At 38.6% G+C, this 16,032-nt stretch overlaps 1 protein-coding gene across 1 annotated transcript; it reads right to left on the bottom strand.

Moving 5' to 3' along the window:
* Window positions 1-6,795: 6,795 nt before the first annotated feature.
* On the bottom strand, window positions 6,796-10,954 carry LOC146925228 (uncharacterized). Its single transcript, XM_085711945.1, has 3 exons — window positions 10,169-10,954; window positions 7,613-9,994; window positions 6,796-6,828 (listed from the first exon to the last, which is right to left on the bottom strand). The coding sequence occupies exons 1-3, from the start codon at window positions 10,952-10,954 to the stop codon at window positions 6,796-6,798; spliced, it is 3,201 nt and encodes a 1,066-aa protein (XP_085568071.1).
* Window positions 10,955-16,032: the final 5,078 nt, after the last annotated feature.

Below are 16,032 nucleotides of genomic sequence, written 5' to 3' on the forward strand. Positions count from 1 at the left end.
AGCAAGTAGGGTTGGGAGCAGATCGGCATACCGCATTGTTATTGGTGGGAAATAAGTCTTGGGCCGAGGACCCTGTTGTTGCTGCTGCTGCTGTTGAGCAGGAGGCTGTTGTTGTACTTGTTGAGCAATGACATTAACGGGCACTGGTGGTTGACCCGGTGGCAGAGGGTATTACTGGTAGAATGGCGGGAAGAAAGGATGTTGAGAGTACTGCATGTATTGGTAGGGCAAAGGTAACTAAGTAGCATTAGCAGGTGTAGACTGATTACCAGATACCATCCCTACTTCAGATTCCTTCCTCTTATGGTGGCCATTACCGTACTTCTTAGGTGCGCTAGCTGAAGATTCCCCCTTTTCCAGAACAATGATACCCTCTCTGACAGCCTCCTCTAGACGAGTTCCCATAGTAACCATGTCGGAGAAATTATTTGGAGCAGAGACTATCATTCTTTCAACATATTCCTTCTTCAAAGTTTTCAGGAATGTCTGTGTCAATTCTTCCTCATCAAGCCGAGGAGAAACACGGGCAGCTGCCCCTCTCCATCTCTGAGCTTATTCACGGAAGGTTTCATCTGACTTCTGAGACAAAGATTTAAGAGAATCCCTATTTGGCTTCAAGCGGGTGTTGAACTCATAGTGATTTTCAAAGGCAGCAGCAAGTTCTTCAAAAGTATGGATATTGTCTTTGCTCAAACTAGTGTACCAGTCTGCCGCATCTTCCATCAAGCTATCCTGGAAGCAGTGGATCATCAGCGCATCATTATCCGCGTAGTTGGCCATCTTTCGGACATACCGAATGACATGGCTATGTGCACAAGAAGATCCATTGTATTTGTCAAAATCTGGCACTTTGAACTTCTTAGGAACCTCAAATCGGGACACCAGGCATAGATCACGAGCCTTAGCAGAAACACCGTTCCCACGGCTAGCTTTGACCTCACGGAGTTCTCCAGCCAATTCTCTTAACTGTCTCCTCATAGCTTCCATTATAGGGTCTTGTCCACGCGGAGTGTCAACATCAATCACCTGTTGCACAGTGTGTACGACAGGGTCGGTAACAACAGTAGTCACTTGAGGCATAGAAGTGGGTGTAGTAGCAAAAGTTGTCACGGGAATCTGCCCTTGATTGCCAATACCAGAAATACCAGCAGCAGTATTAGGAGCATAGAAAGCTGGGAGTCCATAAGGGTGTCCATTGGGCATAACAAACCGAGCATCAGACATCACAGTAGACAGTGGGATAGATGGAATCACTTCAGTAGAAACTGGAACAGATGTGGCTGGTTGTTCTTGTGAAGCCATCATAGTGGACATAGCGTCATGAGCCTTAGCCAAGTCTTCTTTCATAGCAGCCAATTCGGCACGGAGCTGAGCATTTTCTTCTTCAAAGTTAGCCATGTTTCTTCTCTTGTACAATCTTGTTTGATGAACTCTATCTGGTTGGTAAACTTTACGAGCACGAGCCACTTTTCAGACTGCGGCAGAAGAACCAGGAGGCAATGAGCACGAGAGAAGTCTTTTGTGACCAATGAATGCATATGATGCATGAGATGTGTTAATGCATATGCAAAAAGACTCTTTTTGTGTTATCGAAGGGTTTTTTAGACAAATTAGAAGCTTGTAAACATCACTAAACAATTGAAACATCAAACCCAGACAAAACAAACAAACGTCATAGAGTCTGACAAGATGATTCCCTTTGAAATACTAAGCCAAGGGATAGACTTTGAAATGTAAAACAACATAAACAACTGGAAATAACAGTAGGAAATAGAAATCCTCAAGCATAGGAAGTGGAAGCATCATCCTCAGACTCAGACTCATAGCTGCAGTATCGGGCATAGAAATTACGGGCACCCCTAGCCCTCTTGGAGTCCCTCATAAGCATCCTATCCTTTTCTTCAATTTCTTTCCTAGCTTTAGCCAACTCTTTCTTCAATGTCAACACCTCATGAGTCTTTTGCTCATCCTTTCCATCCAAAGTCATAATCAAGTTCTCAGCCTCATAGTATCTAGTCCTCCACTGATGTTTCTCCCGACTCTCCATAGCTAGATGCTCCTGATACTTCTCCTGAGTAGGTGGTAATAGAGGCAAAGGCATGGTGGGAATAGAGGCAGACACATATCTCATAGCGGGGTAAGGCATACCAATCTTCTCAGCTTGGTTTATCACCCACTGTGTATAGGCCTCATGAGCAATACCGGACCTTACACCCATATGCTTCACCTCTTTCTTCCGAAGCTTAGACCAAGCTTCCATGAAATCTTCTCTCATTCCCGTGGGTGCAATGGAGTAATGAAAGAAGTAAGGAGATGTAGCAAGATTGATGGGCTTTTCTTTCATCGGGAAATCAAATTGTCGCAAGGCGAGCTCCGGGTTATAGTTGATTCCACCCCGGGTACCAAGAAGAGGTACATTAAGAAACTTCCCACCACCGAAGATGATTTCCTTGACCCTAGAAGCTTGAGTGAGCCAAACCACGTCGTTAGGAGTGAGAGCCATGATCCTTTGTGAAATAGTCCAATTCTCTGGATTATCATGGAAAGACTTCGGAAGGTGCGAAATAAACCACCTATAGAGAAGAGGTACACAACAAAGAATGTATCCACGACCCTTGTCGGATCGATCGTGAATAGCATGGTATGTGTCAGCTAGCAAAGCAGGAACCGGATTCTTGGAGTGGAAGATCATAATAGCATTCATGTCCACGAAGTCATCAAGATTTGGAAAGAGAATAAGCCCATAGATGAGAAGTGCAAGAATAGCCTCGAGAGTGTCCTGACAAGTGGTCTTGAGGTTGGCTTTCTCAAGCAGGTACTTTGAAGTGAACCCTCGGATGCGCGCCTTAGTGACAAGATTCTTGGAGACATCGGTGGTCTTGAGATAGAGATCTTTAGCAATAATCAATGGAGTAGGAGGATTCTCAAGTCCCGCGAAGGGTACCCCCTTAGCAATAGATAGACCCATCAAGCAAGAATAAGCCTCTAGAGTAGGCACCAACTGAAAGTCGGGAAAAGTAAAGCACCGATACTCCTGATCATAGAATTGCACTAGAGTGTGCACAAGCTTCTCATCCACATTAGTCTGGAGAAGAGTAAGTAAAGCCCCGTAACGATGTCGGAAACCAGTCGGATCCTCAATCTTGAGTGCCAAATCTCTCAAACTAGCCAAATCCACTTCCTTGAACTTGTAGGACTTAGTCTTCCCCATTCCTACAATGTTTACAAATTCAATTTGTCTAAGCCCTTCGATATGGAAAAAAGGTTTATGCATGTATGCATGATTATGTTCAAGTTCGGAGAAAACATGGTGGGTTGAAGTTCAAAGTCGAGGAGTCATGGGTGGACACGGTGTCTGGTGAATCTAGGGCTTTAGGAGATAGTAACCGGGTTCTAAAAAGGTTCCCAAGTTGCAACCTCTCCGACGTATATCATGGTGTCACGAGACAAACACTCGCTCCATGATTATACGTAAGAAGGTCTAACTTGAGTGTAGTATCGCGTGACGACTAAAACTCGAGACAACACTCGGTTTAGCCTCCGCACTACATCCTAGAAAATGGCCATGGATGGGTTTGGTTATCTATGGTTCATAGCGTCATAGAACAATTAGAAGTAAAGTGCCTAAACGCGACAACATGCGTCGACGACATCACCCCCAAAATGCCTCAGCTATGTGGGATTGATCGCATAATCCAAAACACGAGGCAACCCCCGGAATGAATTGTCGATTATATCCCCCCTAAATCCTAAGTTCACTCAGCCCGGGTGTAGGACTTTTGATATTCTCACCCCACATGTTTGCAAGAATTTAAACATTTATTCACATAAAGAAGCAAGTAAAAACGAAAGCGCAAGCGTGGAAATAAAGACTAGGCGTAACTCTCGAATCTCCCCAGTGAAGTCGCCAGCTGTTTTATCTTGGTTTTCGGGTGTCAAACATTGATTACGTTTGAACCTTTTTAACCGGTGATATCTCATTTTTTCTTGGGAAGGGAAAAAATAAGCAAAACCCTTGAGAATAGAGGTCCGGGAGTTGTTTTCGCTACGGGAAGGTGTTAGGCACGCATAACGACTATAGTATCCTATAGGAACCGTCTTTATTTTCTACGCGCGCGCTTTATTTTTAAATGCTATTTGGAAAATGATATTTACACCTAAAGGTTTACTAAGTCAAGAATTGGAGGGAGAAGAAAGTGTTTGAATTTTTATTTTATTTGAATTGAAGGAATATTGGTTCCTTGCCTACGTACCCTTTTAAGGGCCGTAGTTCTCTTCCAAAAATGTTTTTGTTTTTGTTGATTGATTTTAAGTTTGAAAATTGGAATTTTGAAGAATGAGAGAGAGGCCTCAAGGGCATAAGATTGTGAAATTGTGAGGTTGAATTAGTTATTTTGCAAAAGAAAGTCAAAGTATGATTAAAATTCATTGAAATTTGATTAAGAAAATAAAAAGGAAAATACAATGGGATTTGGATCCCAAGGTTTATTTAGAAAATGATTTGAGTGATATTGTTCACATTTATTTGGAAAATGATTTTTCTAAGTGTAAAATCTCAGACATTCATCTAAACATTCAATCCTAAACATACATTTAGACATGCATATCCTAGCCATACATCTAGCAATATCTATGTGATGTGTGTGCATGTGTCGGTGCTTGTGTCGGTGTACATCATTAGAGTCCATTGTCCTTTACATCATTGGCCTAGATACATTCTATGGTCTTGCAAAAAATTAAAATTGCATGGAGTAAAATACAAAATTCCTAGGTCTTTTACATTCTAACTCTTGGTAAAATTTAAAGTGCAAGAAATAAAATGAAGGAGGAAATGAAGTATGGCATGCTCATGCTGTATGAAACATGAAATGAAATGGTTAGTAGGACAAGGTATAATGGCATGAAAGTTATAAGCAAAAGGAACATTAAGCTAAGTAGAAAAAACTTGCAAAAAAAGGTGATTAAACTCTTAGCAAAATATGCCTAAGAATCATCATGATAACAAGACAAGTGTGTGATTTATAATTCCCATATCATGACAATATTCAAAGATTTTTATCACAATCAACAATATGAGAATTATAAGAATACATCCAAATCAAGAATCATTATACATTTTAGGCATATTTGGCATCTAATTTCACAAACAAATATTCACATGACTTGTATGACAAGAAACTAATTACACATATTCACATGCAGCAAGAAACACATACAAACAGTGACAAATCCATCACAAATTCACCCATCACAAGTCTCAAACATATCTCAACACATTGAGGACAAAATTATGCACATTTTCACCAATTTTTCAATATAAAATCCAAGCATTAAACAAAAAATGTATCAATATTTTTGTCAGGTTTTTAACATGCAATAAGGCCACAAAAGTATCAAGAGAATCATCAAGAACACATGGAAAATTTTATGGAATTTTTTGCAAGAATTTTAAGCAAGTCAGGGGGTGTAAAAATTAAAATGCAGTACTCAAATAGCAAAAAAAATGCAAGAACGAAATCCACAACCCACTCAGACCCAGGCCCAAAGGGGAGATGGATTCTGGATCATCCAAACGCTCCAGGAGCGTTGGATTGATCCAGATCACACTTAACCTAAATCTAAGGGCTAGGAACAACGCAGAAGTGAACCAAGATCGAACCGGTCCGGTTCAAATGCTTATATAAGAGTCTGTGGACCGGTTCAATTCATTTTCCAACTCTCTTTCTCTTTCTTCCTCTCACGTTCTCTCGTTCTTCTCTCTCTCCAACCTAAACCCTAACGACGCCGTTTGAACAAGAGGAAGGTGATGAACACCTCGTAAACCTTGCAGGACGACGGAATCGTCGTCTTCTCCGATGAGAACGACGGATTCCGTTCATTCTTTCTTTGTATCTTCTTGAAAATTGAGGTTTAATCGGTGTTCTCACCGTTCGTCATTTCAAAACCCTAATCTGTCTTATTTTTCATGCTGATTACAAGTTTGCACTTAATTTTACAAAATAAACGGTGATTCATTGCAGATCTATGTCTTAGGGTTTCGGTTTTCAAATCTTTTCAATCTTCCTCAATTTTTTTCGAAAGAACAAGTTTTAAAACTTGTTGATCTACTCTGTTTCACCGTTTATCTTTGATTACGAACCTTCGATGATGCTTTAGAACAAAAATGAGAAGAGTTCATATGTTTACCTGGTTTTAATATTGGAGATTTCGAACAAAAGATCCTTGAGACTGCTTCAGATTCTCCTGGTGAGTTTGAACCGAAATTAAATCGGTGTTCTATCTTCTTCTTCTTCACTGGTTCAATTTCTCTTTGATCTTTCTTCTTCTCTTCCTCAAGTCCTCTGTGATCACGCTGATTTTTCCTCTGGATGATTCGGCGTTGGAATTGCAGAGTCTTATGGTTCGATGATGAAGATTCACTTCGAATCTCTGAGAACTTGCGAAACAAAATGTTTTTAATTCGAATTGTTTTTGTTGCGAAATTGCTGAATTTGAGTTTTATGTGATGAAATTGTTAAGAATTGGTGATGGATTGGTGTGGATTTGTGAAAAATTGAGGTTAATTTGAGTTAGGATTTATGATTTGGGGATGAAGTTCTTCATGAACTTCATCGTGTTCTTGAGTTTTCTGGATTTTGATTCGTTTGATTCTGGAGAGAGAATGGAAAGGTGTTTGTTGAGTTTGCACTGAATGAATGGATCTGTAATGATTAGGCCTTTTATAGGCTGACACCTGTGCTTGGGACCCAATAGTGAGCTGACACGTGGCCTGGACTGTAACTAACTCCCTTTGGACTAATCTGCAAAAACTGAAACTTGAGGGCCAAACTGCAAAAACAATAAAAAGGACTAAAAAAATCAACTGGACAAGATGTGGACTGTTCTACAATTTTTTAAAAGAAAAGGACTTGAAAAATAAATTCGAAACAAAGAAAGGACTTAGCTGCAATTATTAGAAATTTGAGGACTTAAAAAAAATAGAAAAAATTAAAAATAAAATTGAACTAAAAATTGGTAAATTTGACTAAACGTAAAGTGAAACGATTAAAAATAACAAAACGGACTAAAATGAACCAATTACTTAAATGAGGTACTTCAAAGTAACCTCTCTCTGCCAAAATTTCATGTGAAATGACCAAAATGCCCCTGGGGACTAAAACGACTCGAAACGTCTCAAATGCAATTTTTAAAGAGGACTTTTAACAGGGCATTGAAACAAGAGCTTATACAAGAAAATTAAGACTCAGAGACAATTTTTTTAGAATTTAAACAGAGTTTTAACACATGAAAAGACTAAAATGCCCCCAGGGGCTAAACTGACTCAAAATGACTTCAAATGCAATTTTTGAAATGGATTTTGACATAGGATTGAAATAAAGACTTATTCAAACCAATTGAAAAGACTCAAACAAATTTTTAAAGGACTAAAATTAGTTTGGATACAGGAAATGACTAAAATACCCTTTTTCATGAATTTTGCAAATAATATTGAAATAAAATGCAGAGGAAAATGCAATTGATCAAGGACAAATTCAAATGACCTGAAATACAAGAAAAGAAGAATTGAGCTAGTATTTTTAGGTCCAAAATTAGGGTATAACAGATCCCATACTTCACTTCTTTTGAATTGGTTGAGTTCCTCTTGCATGGTTTCAATCCAGCAATCATCAGTGAGAGCTTCCTTAACATTTTTCGGTTCAAATTTTGACACAAAACAAGAATTGGAGACAACCTCATTAGATCTCCTGGTTCTGATTCCCTGATCTGGATCTCCAATAATGAGCTCTTGAGGATGATTCTTCTGAACTCTGATTGAAGGTCCTTTACTTGATTCTGCATTCTCTAGATCTATATCTTCAAAGTTAGTCTGAGGTTCTTCATCAGCTTCAGGTTTTACTTTCTCTTGAACAGATGTTTCAGGATATGCTTCAACACCAGGTACAACTTCAAGCATTGGTTCTTTAACCATATCATCTACCACTACATTGATGGATTCCATAACAACTTGAGTTCTGTTATTAAACACTCTATAGGCTCTGCTATTAGTAGAGTAACCAAGAAAAACTCCTACATCACTCTTTGGATCCATTTTCCTTCTGTAGTCTCTGTCTGCTAGAATGTAGCATTTGCTACCAAAGACATGAAAGTAATTTACAGTATGCTTCCATAGCTCATACAAGGTAGTTGTAGTACCTGTTCTTAGTGTGACTCTGTTATGAACATGACAAGCTGTATTCATAGCTTCAGCCCAGAAATAAAGAGGTAGGTGTTTAGCATGTAACATGACTCTGGCTGATTCTTGTAGAGTCCTATTCTTCCTTTCCACCACTCCATTTTGTTGAGGTGTTATGGGAGATGAGAATTCATGTCTGATTCCTTCTTCTGCACAAAATTCATGAAACCTGGAGTTTTCAAATTCTGTTCCATGATCACTTTTTATCCTGACAATACCTCTATTTTTCTCTCTTTGTAGTTGGATACAGAGTTCCTTGAGTGAGTCAAAGGTATTAGATTTTTCTCTGATGAAGTTCACCCAGGTAAATCTTGAAAAGTCATCAACAACCACCAGAACATACTTCTTTCCACCAATGCTAGCTACTTGCATGGGTCCCATTAAATCAATATGAAGAAGCTCAAGCGTTTTTGTGGTTCCATGATGTTCCAACCTAGGATGGGACATCCGAGTCTGTTTACCAACTTGACATTCACCACAAATATTTCCATCAGTGATTTCCAGTTTGGGTATACCTCTGATTGCTTCTAGAGAGATAGCTTTCTTTATTCCTTGCATATTCAAGTGACCTAGTTTTTGATGCCACAGTGTTACCTCTTCAGCTTTGCTCAGCATGCATGAAGATATGAGAGCCTGTTCTTGAGAAGTCCATAAATAGCAGTTGTCCTTAGACCTAGTACCCTTCATACTCACCTTACCTTTTTCATCTATGATCTGACACTCAGTTTTACTAAAATTTACACTTAGCCCCTGATCACATAGTTGACTAATACTAATCAGATTTGCAGCCAGCCCTTTGACCAACAAGACATTATTCAGTCTTGGTGATCCTTCACTAACTAAATCTCCAATCCCCACAATTTTTCCTTTAGCACCATCTCCAAATGTGACATAACTTTTGGAATAAGGTCTGACATTTCCTAGAAAATTGTCCATTCCTGTCATGTGACGAGAACACCCACTATCAAAGTACCAATCTTCACTGGAGAATGCTCTCAAGGAGGTATGGGCTATTAGACCTAAGCATTTAGGTTTCCACTCCTTCTTGACCCCTTTCCAGGTTGAACTAGGTTGAAAGTGTCTAGGTACACCATACAGATCAAAACAAACAGATGTTTTATGGCCCTGTCTATGACAAAAATGACACTTCCAAGGGAGATTCTCTTTTACTGAGTCAGTTTTAGGATGTTGTACCACATGTTCAAACATTGGACCTCTATCAGTGATGGTATCTACTTTAACTGAGGCTATAAACTTAAATTTCTTAACAGGCTTTCCCTTCTTGGCCTTATGATAGTGTTCTAAGGCCTGAATATAGCTACTATTTTGTTGTTCCTGTTTCAGGTGTTCATGTGTAAAGCCTATGCCATTTGGTTTACCTATCACTTGACCTTTTAACATCCTATCTAGAACATCAGTTCCAGTGGTCATCATTCTAACTTGTTTGAGGACATTATCAAGTTGAGTATTTAGTAACATTACCTCTTTGTTTAGGTCAGAGATTTTAGTCAGATGACCAATCCTTTCTTCCTGGAGATGATCAATGATTTCTTCCTGCTCCATCATACGCCTGGAAGTGCTGTCCTCATGAATGTCTTGACCACGAGACACAGTTACTTTCTCAAACTCAGAATCTTCATTTTCAGATTTAGGTTCCACTCTCCCAGTCATAGCACTGACACGTTTAGCAGCATCACTATCAACATCTCCATCTGTTCCTTCATCATCAGACCAGGACACAATCATTCCTTTCTTTTGCTTCTTGAGGAAAGTTGCACATTCAGTTCTGATGTGACCATAACCTTCGCACTCATGGCATTGCACGCCTTTGTATCGACTGTTTTTCTCATCATTTTTCTCATACCTTTGATTATCTTGTTGCCTGTCAGTGTCTCATCTGATGTTCCGCCCATTCCCTCTGGATCTGCTACTTACTTGTTTGAGAATTTTGTTAAACTGTCTTCCTAGCATCACAAAGTCCTCTGGCAGATTCTCATCCTCCATGCCTTCTTCCAGTCCTTCATCATCAGCAGTGTTTGCTGTGAAGGCTATGCCTTTTCCCTTCTTCTCAGATCTGTTATCAACCACAAGCTCAAAGTTTTGAAGAGAACCTATGAGCTCTTCCACCTGCATGTTGGATACATCTTGGGCTTCCTCAATGGCCGTGATCTTCATGTCAAATCTCTTTGGTAGAGATCTGAGAATTTTCCTTACCAACTTTTCATCTGACAGTTTTTCTCCAAGAGAATCAAATGAATTGGCAATGTCAAGGACATTCATGTAGTAATCCTGTATAGTCTCATCCTCTTGCATTCTTAGGCTTTCAAATTTGGTTGTCAGGAGTTGAATCCTTGAGCTCTTCACCTTGGAGGTACCTTCATGAGCGGTCTTTAGGATGTCCCAAGCATCTTTGGCAACATCACATTTTTTAATTAGTCTGAACATATTTTTGTCCACTCCATTGAAAAGGGCATTTAGGGCCTTGGAGTTTGCAAGAGCCAGTTCATCTTCAGGCAGTGTCCAGTCATCTTCTGGTTTCAAAACCGTGGTTTTATTGCCATCTTTGTCAAGAACAACTGGATGTTCCAAACCTTTCATCACAGCCTTCCAAGTCTTGCTGTCAATAGACTTGAGATAGGCACTCATGCGTGACTTCCAGTAGTCATAGTTTGTTCCATCTAGTAACGGTGGCCTGTTAACGAAACCTTCTTCTTTTTCCATATTGCCAGAATAGATCTCCTCTGGATCTCACCCAATAACAGGCAGGGTGCCTGCTCTGATGCCAATTGTTATTCTGGCACGTTAGACTTACGATGTTCCAAACGATGTTCCAAACGATGTTCCAACACAGAACACAGAAAAGCAGATGTTGTATATGATGTTTAGAACATTAAGCTAACAGATACAATGCAAATAATAAACAGGAAAGAAAAGAGGCACAGAGAAATTGTTAACCCAGTTCGGTGCAACGTCACCTACATCTGGGGGCTACCAAGCCAGGAAGGAAATCCACTAGTGCAGTCCGTATTCAAAAGCTCTCAGCAAACCACGTTTGCACTTAAGACCTAGGACCTACCCCAACTAGACTTCAACCTAGGAACTCCTAGTTTTGAGATCCCATCTCACTCCCTTACAACAGATCACAATCCCCTGTGATTCCCAAATTACAGACTCAATTCAAATGAGGTTACCCTCGAAAAACAACAACTTGCAACCTTGCTTAAAAGCTTAAATGCAGTGCACAATCTACCTAGCTCCTTGCTTAAAAGCTTCGGAGTAGTGTACAGTATTACAACTCAAAGCACTGTCCTAAACATGTATCAAGATGATACACGAAAGGCTCACAATATGTATGATTCAAAACCTAAACAAAAACTCTATTTGTTGCACAATGTCTTGAATGAATATCTTCAGGTCTTGCATCCTTTTATATACTGAAGCAAGGCGTGTCATTCCTTCAATCATGCTTCAGATCGGATCAGTGACTTCTTCATTAAGCAATGGACGGATATAGAAACTCCTATAAAATAGGCTTTATTAAAAGTCACATAAAAATACTTTCCTAAGTCATTTCATCAATTCCTTAAGAAATCACATATGTTCTGATCTCTTCATAATTGCACACGGTTCATACCAACACATGCTGGTGTGGATTCCTTCAATCAAGCAAGCGCGTGCGTAAACATAGGTCAGGCCCAGAACGTACAGAACAACTCTTGATGTTGGAACATTGTGTTCCACATCTGAAGTGAATATTTGTTTTAGGCAAAAGTGAAGCCAACATACAAATATCCAACACAATGTCTATGCCTATGTCTATGTCTCTGTTAAAATTCTCAATTCAATTCAATGCCATGTCTATGTCTATGTCTCTGATTATTTTCAACTTTCAATGTCTCTTCCAATGTCAACTTTCAATTCAATTCAATGTCTCCGTCAATATTAATTCACTCTCAATTTGCTCTTGGGCCAACAATAATGGTCATGTCTATCTTTCTAGTCAATGTCAATTTACCCTCAATATTGTATCTTGTTAAATCAAATCTTCAATGTATCTTGCTATATGTCTTGTTATTGGTCAAGTGGCTAGTTCGATCCAAAGAACAGCTTGTACCTGCTATATGCCTGTGTTTCCGGTCAAACGGCAAGTTCGATCCAAAGAACAGTTTGTACCCTGCTTATGTTTTGTTATCGGTCAAACGACAGGTTCGATCCAAAGAACAGTTTGCACCTGCCCCTATGTTGTGATAGTGATCAAGTAGCAAGTTCGATCCAAAGAACAACTTGTATCAGCCTTTTGTCTATGTCTCCAGGCCAAACGGCAAGTTCGATCCAAAGAATAGTTTGTACCTGCCTATCTGTTTGTATTTTCAATCAAGCGACAAGTTCGATCCAAATAACAGCTTGTATCTGCTTATATGACTATGTTTCCGGTCAAGTGACAAGTTCGATCCAAAGAACAGCTTGTACCTGTCTTCTACTTCTATCCCCAGTCAAGTAGCAAGTTCGATACAAAGAACAGCTTGTACCCACCTCTTGTTTGCATTACTTGGTCAAGTGGCGAGTTCGATCCAAAGAACAACTTGTACCTATCTTTTGTCCCCTGGTTTGTCTACCATGTCAATGTCTACCTAAATCCCTAGTGATATGACATGCTCTGTAGACTCCAGTTGCTTGTCTTGCATTCATAATCAAAACATTGCATGACATTCATGTTTTTGAAAATATGAGAGTGTATTTTTATGTCCAAAAACAGTGCAAATGTTAATATTTAAGTATCTTCGTCCCGTCAAATCAAGGACTTCGTCTCTTGACTCTCCGGACAAAGAAACTTAAATAGGGGCAGCTGTTATACCCTAATTTTGGACCTAAAAATACTTGCTCAAAATACTTTTCCATCTTTGATATATGTCTATTAATCTTGAAAGATTGCCAATTTGCTATTGATTTACACTGGTATTTTACTCTGCTTTATCTTCCAATTTAGCTTTAAAAATCTTTTCATCTGTGTATTTGTCTATGTTTTCTTGCATTTCAAGTCATCCAAAATATTTTTCTTGCATTTCAAGTCATTTGAATTTGTCCCTGATCAATTGCATCTTTCTCTGCATCTTATTTCAATGTTATTTGCAAAAGTCATAAAGAAGGGTATTTTAGTCATTTTCTGGATTCAAACTCATTTTAGTCCTTGAAAATTGTTTGAGTCTTTTCATTTGGTTTGTATAAGTCCTTGTTTCAATCTCATGTTAAAGTCCATTTCAAAGAAATCTCATGTTAAAGTCCATTTCAAAGATTACATTTGAGTCATTTTGAGTCAGTTTAGCCCCTAGGGGCATTTTAGTCATTTCCTATGTCAAAACTCTTTTAATCCCTGAAAATTGTCTCTGAGTCTTTTCATTTAGTTTGTATAAACTCTTGCTTTAATTCCCTGTTAAAAAACCATTTTAAAAATTGCATTTGAATCATCTTGAGTCATTTTAGTCCCTAGGGGCATTTTGGTCATTTCACACAAAATTTTGACAGAGAGAGGTTACTTTGAAGTACCTCATTTATGTAATTGGTTCATTTTAGTCCATTTTGTGTTTTTTATTGGTTTCACTTTACGTTTTGTCCATTTTACCAATTTTATTCCAATTTTATTATTATTTTTATTTTTGGTCCTTTTACTTTCAGAAATTGCATTCTAGTCCTTTAAGCCTCAAACTTTTGTTTTTTAGTCCTTTTTCCATAATTGCAGTTTGGTCAAGTTTTGGTCAATTGCAGATCAGTCCAAAGAGTTTGTTATGAGTCCAGGTCCACATGGCATTTTCTCATTAGTCCAAAATCACTGCGTGGCACCTATAAAAGGAAGCCAACTCACCAGAATTTTTCAGGAAGCAATCATTACACTACACCTCAGCAAAAACACGTTCTCTTTCTCTCTCTCCACCAGAAATGGATCAAAGGCCACAAAATATCAAGAACAGTTCATGAATCTCATGAATGTTCAAACCCTAACAACCCATAACCACCACTTCCACCACCCTAACTAACTTGTTGCCACCGTAACCAATTTCATAACTGTCGCAAATACTTCTCTAACCACCACAGAACCTCATCAATCATCATCATCGATCTACCTACACAACTAGTCGAAATCCAGATTCATGCGAATCTAAAGAAAACTCAACAATCAATCCCTGTTTCAAAGCAACACACGCTGCGCAATTCGCAGCAGGATTCAGCTATAATAGAAAGAAAAGAGACGAACGAAAAACAACAAAATCAATTGAAGCAAAGGGGAAAGTGAATCGGAACAGATTGCGAATCAAGCAGGAATTCCATCTCGAAGCTTCCCGTTCGTTCTTGTTCTTGCTTCTCCGATTATCTACAGGTAACAACCTGTCCTCTTTATCTCTCTGTGTTGTGACTTGGTATGAAATTTCATGTTTAGATCCAGGTTGATGATGCCATGTTTTCAAGAATCTAAGGCCGGATTCGTCTTCTCTGAGGAAAAAGAAGTCTTAAACGTAATTTTTTTTTGAATCGGAGGAGTTTTGACTCTCCGGTGCCGGAAACCGTCGCCGGAACTACTTTTTCACCGGAGAAGATGACCGGAAATAAGTCGGAGAAGAAGAAGACGTTGCAGACTCTCTCTCTAGGTTTGTAGAGAGAGAGGCGTGTATGTGAGTGTTGTGAGCCCCCTCCCCTTCGTTTTTTCCTTATATATCTGCCTTGTGATCCCACGCGCGCGCGTGTACTGCTTCCCATGCTCCCTATGCATTCCTAGCCATCCGATCTAGGGTTTTGGAGGAAGCGGATCAATCCAACGCCTCTGAGGCTTTTGGATGATCCAAATCCACTCAGGACTTTGGGCTTGGGCCTGTTTGTTGTAGATTTCGTGATTTGATGATTTTTTTTGCTATTGCTAACATTGCCTTTTGATATTTGCACCTCTGTTTCATCAAAAATCTTTTAAAAAATTCCTAAAAATTTGTTCAATGTTTTCTTGTTATTTCCAATAGTTTTTGATGTGTTTGACACATTAATCTTGATAAAAAATAATACATGTAAATAATTTGTTCCTTGTTGATTCAATTCTTTTTCATTTCTTGATAAAATCTTGTTAAAAACTTTTAAAATTTTGTGAATCTCCTTGCAAGTCTTTTTGACACTTAAAACCTGTTACTTAGGATATTTTGACATATAAAAATGGACAAAAATAATAATGTGTTGTGTGTTGCTTTATTCCTTGAATTTTATGATTAGAACTTGTGAAAATATGCATAACTTTGATTCCCATTTTTAGTGTATGCTTGTGAGTTGTGATGTGTGGATTGGGGATTGATTTGTCACTGTTTGGATGTGTTTCTTGCTGTGTGTGAATATGTGTGGTTAGTTACTTGCTTTACAAGGAAACTTAAGGATTGTTTGTGAAAATAAAGTGCCAAATATGTCTAAAACATATCATAATTCTTGACTTGAATGTGTTCTCATAATTCTCACATTATAGATTGTAATAAAACCTTTAGAAAATTGTCATGATATGAGGATTATAAGTCATATACTTGTTTTGATGTTATGGTAAATTTTAGGTATATTTTGCTACTTTTAGGTTAAGAGTCTTATTACTTTTTGTCAAGTTTTTTTTAGCGTTTCTTTTGCTTATAATTTCCATTCTATTATGCCTCATGTTACTAACCTTTCTCGTTTCATGTCTCATTTCCATAGCATTTCACATCATATTTTCATCTCTTATTTCTTGCACTTTAATTTCCTGCCATTTAAATTCATGCAAATGTTAGAATGTAAAACTTAGG

The sequence above is a fragment of the Medicago sativa genome, chromosome 5 (assembly GCF_051527215.1).
Source record: "Medicago sativa cultivar Bolivia chromosome 5, Bolivia_mono, whole genome shotgun sequence".
Lineage (NCBI taxonomy): Eukaryota > Viridiplantae > Streptophyta > Magnoliopsida > Fabales > Fabaceae > Medicago > Medicago sativa.